The sequence below is a fragment of the Poecilia latipinna genome, unplaced genomic scaffold (assembly GCF_001443285.1).
Source record: "Poecilia latipinna isolate Pla-1442-1.1 unplaced genomic scaffold, P_latipinna-1.0 Scaffold1109, whole genome shotgun sequence".
Lineage (NCBI taxonomy): Eukaryota > Metazoa > Chordata > Actinopteri > Cyprinodontiformes > Poeciliidae > Poecilia > Poecilia latipinna.
In genome coordinates this window covers 136,583-142,533 of record NW_015113725.1, presented here as the reverse complement: position 1 = coordinate 142,533, position 5,951 = coordinate 136,583, and the positions used below count along the sequence as shown (strand labels likewise).

At 37.3% G+C, this 5,951-nt stretch overlaps 1 protein-coding gene across 2 annotated transcripts in view; it reads right to left on the bottom strand.

Annotated features, from left to right (window-relative positions):
• Window positions 1-5,951, bottom strand: part of LOC106959695 (copine-9) — a 54,507-nt gene that overhangs the window by 4,336 nt on the left and 44,220 nt on the right. For both annotated transcript variants that reach the window (XM_015052438.1, XM_015052437.1), the window contains 2 exons: window positions 3,187-3,244; window positions 121-194 (listed from right to left, as the gene is read on the bottom strand). In XM_015052438.1, coding sequence (XP_014907924.1) covers window positions 121-194; window positions 3,187-3,244 — 132 coding nt within the window. The remainder of the gene's footprint in view (window positions 1-120; window positions 195-3,186; window positions 3,245-5,951) is intronic.

Sequence of the window (5,951 nt, the reverse complement as noted above, 5' to 3'; positions counted from 1 at the left end):
TTGGATAGTTGAAGTCAGGATGTTGCAATTACAAAATGGATCTAAAGAAATTATTTTTTTCTTCTTTTTTAACAAACAGATGCTAAATATTATGCGGTGAAAAAGCAAAGTGTTCATCACCTGGACGATGTCTCTCTCTGCGAATCGTCCCCTGGAGGACACTCTGACTTCGTCCCCGTCCAGCTCCTCCATCGCTGCAAACAACAAACACGGCATAATACAGGAAGCTGCCCTGGAACTTTGTTACAGATAAATGAAGATACTGCAGTATTAAAATGACTGTCCTTTAATGAGGACAAAAACAATATTAAAAAAAAAAATCATCAAAAAAGTCCAAGTCGGCCAGTGAAGACAAAAAATAGATATTTCTGTTCCTTATTATAAACCTTTTAACAATATGAGTTAAAAGGTTTATAATGACATGGTTGCAAATTAGTCTTTGAATAGTTTTTCTACAAATAACTATTAAAAAAAATGATTAGTGCAATTATTAGTCCAGTTACTGTTTATGAACACACGGGGGCGCCGCCAGGAATTTTGGAGCCCATGACAAAAAATGAAATTGGGCCCCCAGTGTGGAGCTGCTGTCACTATGTCTTGAGTGTGTCTGACCCATCAAACAGTAAAAGCGAGTTATACAACCTCTTTAAATACAGAGCTATAATTATTCTGATACTATTGTCGTCTTCAAGCAAATTCGTGAATTTCCCTGTTGTAGTTAAGCCGTAACAAAACGTCCGGAATGAAACCAGGCTGCTAATCATCCATGAACACAGCCCCAGGGATCAATAAGGACTCCATATCAACGACAAGTCGGCCATTCCGCACGCAGGAGAATATCCTGCAAAACAACTTTATTAGAGCTAATATGGGTCACAGGAAGGGAAGATCTCATAAGATTGGAGGAGGATTAGCATAATCAGGTTGTGTAGAATTGCTCGTCCACACAGAAACAGGAAGGTAAGGATGGAGAAAAAAGGGATGTGATCGGAGGACGGAGAGGCTCAGGACTCAGTCAGGACAGAGAGAAAGAAGAGGAATCCAACAGGATCTGAGCCAAGAGGTTTGAAGGGTTCAGGCGTGCGGCTCGAGCCACGCCCACCGAGACGAGGCACGAAACCTCCTGTTGCCGTGACGAATCGAACGGCAGTGTGTACGCCAGCTGAATCTTTTTATTCCACTCAGTGAAGCGTCCAGCACTAACATTCACTGGAAATACATTTTAAATGAAGCTTAATGGAGTCATGAGCTCCTTAGTGCGACGCTCCTGAGAACGTTAAGGCTTAACAGACTGACATTGTCAGAAAGAGCAGGAGCTTCTTAAAGAGACAGAGGCCCCAAATGCGAAATTAAATTTCTTTTAAGCTTTATTTGATATGTACTGCATTTTTAAAACAACTGAATGTAACATAGTTACTTGATTGTGCTATAAAAATGGCACAATGTGCCTGGAAAAGCCATAATGCTGCCCCTTCAAACCCTGCAAGCCTCACCTCCCCTCCCCTTGCTCTCTCAATAACTGTAAAGCCAGCTCTCCATCGGAGCATATCATTGTGCCAACATTTAGACTTACTAACCTCAGTCCTACACTCTGGACCGGACTATTAGTCATATATATTTCCAAGCTCTCTGTGACCGATGTTGTCCTTTCTGATCGTTTTCCTTGTATCTTTAAAAGCGTAATTTTCTCTGACGAACTTTGCCAAAGAGATATAATGACAAAGCGGGGTGTTTGTTTTTTTTTTTGGGGGGGGGGGTTTAAGGACAGTGCAGACTGTTCATTATTACTCCTTTTTGCCACTGTAATGTTCTTTTTTGTTGTTGTTTATTTGTTCATTGTGTCGATTTTATCACGTAAAGCACTTCGAAGTGCTTGTTGCTGACATCTGTGATACAAATAAACCTGACTTGACTTTCTCTCCCTTCTGTGAAACGTGACGATTATCTGCTCTCGGCAACTGAAACATTAAAGATTAGGACAATAAAAACCAGTTTTAACGTAGAAAGATATGTTTAATACCCGCTTCAAGGTTGTTGCTTTTAAATGGTAGATTTATTCAGACTCATTGGGACAGATTCTAATTCACTGAAATGTGCAGATGTTGTAACTTTGCAGGTGGGAAGACGAGTTCGAAGCAGCAGAGAGACGATCAGATGCAGGAAGAGGATGAAAAGGTTTAACTACTGTAGATTTTAAAGGCAGATTCCCACACGGTGCTCTCTGAAGGGCTTTGCTCCAACCTGAGCTGTTCAACCAGGTAGACGATTCAAACAGAACTACAGCTCAGAGCGTCTCCACTCACTAGAGGCTCGTGTGATTCATGTTCTTTTCCACGCCGCGCGTCGGCTTTTGAAGCTTTTCACGCGCCGACAGTCGCCAACTTAGACACACATGAGGCAGCGAAACAATCTGCAAAACCGTCAGGCCGAGCCAAATATAGCACTAAGGAATATATATAACAGCAACAACCGAATACAGCAGAGAGGGAGATTTATGCTTTTTTTTTTTTTTTTTCAGAAAGTGAGCAGTTTTCAGTTTTTAGAAAATAGCGAAACTGATGACTGAGACAAAGAACTGCACGAAAGTCTTAAGGCCTCCTTCATTTGCAATTTAAAACCTCTTTGGTAAATGGCAGACGAAGTGTGTTTGGAATAAGACACTGTACAAAATAAAGAAAAAACATCTAAAATATTGTGCTTGCCAGAATTTTACCATATAAATTTGGTAAAATCCATATTTATACGGCATTTTACCATAAATTAGAGACTTTTTTTTTTTTTTTAACAGCGTATGATTTCCACTACATGGTCAGCGTAGCTTTACCACGTTTCCTGGTGGCACATGATACTGGAAGGAAACTGGAGCACAAATCAATCTGTCAATAAATGCAGGTCAAATTGGACAGTTTTTGTTCTTCAGCGCTGCAAAACAGAAAACATCTCTTAATGTTCTGCAGTAATCCATGGAGATATGTTTGGTTTTTCTTTTACTCTCTACATAGCTGGTATTTTGTCTGCTCGTGTCTGAACCAGAGCCTCTGTAAAAACGGTCTGGATGACTGACAGCGGGAGCAATTTGAGACATGCTGGATGGAGGATTTACAGTAAAACGAAGACATATCTAATGATTCTGTCGGCTTTAAGCGGCTGAGGAAGCGCCGTTCGCACAGGCGTACGCATGCTTACCGTCGAACTCAGCAGGGCCCACTCCCACGATGATGAGAGACATGGGCAACGACGCTGCCTGTGGAAGGAGCAGAAGGAAGACAGTGATCATACCAAAGAAGAAGAAGTTTGCAAATATTTACCTCAAAAGTTAAATTTAGCTCAAAGTACGTGATTAATTCCAAAGGAAAAACTAATTTTGGTTGTGTGTATTAACATACTTTAATAAGTCATTAATCAGTTAATCGCATGATAAATTAAAATGAGCTCAATAATTTACATTCTAATGATTAAAGCTTTTTTGAGGCCAATTTGGTTTGCAGAGATTCATAATCCATTTTACTTTTTAATTTATTATCTTTGGTTGCTGTGTTTTATTTTCAATGTTTGCAATATTTTCCATTTCCAGTTCTTGTTTTCCTTTTTTCTTCTTAAATTAAACTTCATTGGTCTTTGAGAGGCTGAACTTACAATATTACTCCATAATCGTTATCTTGCTTGAAAATGGTCTCAAACAACAATATTATCGTTTATCACAATAATTCATGGTACAGTTTATCATCCAGCAAAATCTGTTATCATGACATGGTTATACACAAATTAAAATATGGTTATGTCATTTTAATATCAAACATTTTCCCACATATCTTTTTAACAGTCCTCCTGGACCTTTTCCCTGTTAAAACTAGTAAAATATAAACACAACGTTAATCCAGCAGAATCTCCTCACAGCTCAGGCTAAGAAAGGCTTAGTCAAAGTCCCTCCTACGGAGCTCTGTCACTTCCTTCATACGTAATGGAGTCAGACAGCCTTAATGATCCTGATCAAACTTCAATCAGAAGTCTTTGCTTCCCTTCAGGTCAGGTAGCCTATACACTTATGGGCATTAATGTTTTCTTTGCTTGGCTTTTTAAATTAATCGTTGACGATGTTCATTTTCCAAGCTGGAACGATGATGATACAACCCAGAAACTTTAGTCACTATTAAAACAAGATGTGAACATACAATCCGCACAGAGTCAGAGTTACGCCTCTAAACTCAAAGACATTAAATCAAACTCATATTTGGTTAATCTTGTTTGTCGTTCTTCTCGGTTCCAGTTTGACGTCCCGTTTCCCCTGCCACTGTTTTATAGGGGTTTTTTGTCCTTTTCAGTAAATCCTGTCATCATACTCACTCCAAGATCTCATCTGCATTTTGGTCCAGCTTTAAATTTACATGTTATGACAACTTTAAACAGAAGAAGGTAACACTTTATTTGAAGGGGGGTGAATAAGACTGTCATGACACTGTCATAAACATGACATAACATCAATAAGTCTTCATGAATATTTATGACTGTTGTCATAAAGTGTCATTCAGTAAATCATGACACTTTTAATACAAAGTTGACATTATTGAAAATGTCTTTGTTATGACAACTTGACATTAACCAAGACATCATGATCTGACATAAATTTGTTATAAAAATATTACCGATTAAACTTTAAAAATTAGCTTTATGCCCCATTTATTATGCTACTTGTATTAAGAAATAATTGTATTGCACTTTATGACCACCAGTCATGTTAACTAGGCATTTGTCTGCCAGTCTACCATTCTGACAGCAAGGGAATGGTATTTAAATAAATGGTATTTAAATAAATGACATCGTTTTTTGTTTTTGTTCTTTTTTTAAAGTGACCACAATGAATTGAGTCATCACCGACTATGAGAATGTCCAGAAGAGATTCACCAAGTTTGAATTCATGAAAAGGCTTTCGCCATGATTAACTATTGCAAGAACAGCTGTAATTTCTGAGCATTTCTGGACACCTTCAAAGAGCTGCTTCCAGGAAATGAAGACAAGAAGAAGATCTCCTGTTTTCAGAGCATTACAGGAAGACTATTACGAAGGAGATGGCTGACATAATCAAAGCAAAAAATGTTACTGTTGAAAGAACCTATTTTCTTAAGTTAAAGAATAAGTAATTCTGTTTTAGTTTTTCAATCAGCATTTCAGAGTAACAATATACTGACCAGACATTAAACCCTCTGTTATCTTAGAACAAGTTATATTTTGTTTTAATCCAATGTACAAAGGGTTTGTTCTACAGTTATGATGGTAGTTATAAGTAGTCCAATGTGTTTCACTTCATTTGAGGTAAGACTTGACATCAATAACTCTGTTAGCATTGCATTTGACACTGTTAACATTGCATTTGACACTAAATTACATCTTTATAATTGTTGCTACTAGTTTCAATTTACTTGAGGTAAAAGTTAATATTAATGACAGTGTAATAACACTTAATGACATTCATAACTGGTGCTACTTGTTCCACTTTAGTTGATGTAAAAGAAATTGTTAATGAGTGTTATTAAATAATTTGACCGTGTAATAAAGCTTAGTGAAATCTTTATTGCTTGTCCTACTTGTTTTGCTTTATTTCAGGGAGTGGAAATACTGATGATTGTTTTGTTAAATCTTTTGCTAGTGTAATAATTATGACTAGGATTCTGACAAATTTATGTCAGATCATGATGCCATAACAAAGACATTTTCAATGTCAGCTTTGTATTAAAAGTGTCATGATTTACCGAATGACACTTTATGACAACAGTCATAAATGTTCATGAAGACTTATTGATGTTCATGACAGGTGTTATGTCATGTTTATGAAAGTGTCATGACAGTCTTATTCACCCCCTTCAAATAAAGTGTTACCCAGAAGAAACATGGAAAGATGAACTGACACCCAGTGGCAGCTGGTGGGAAAAAAAAAAAAAAAAAAAAAAAAAAAC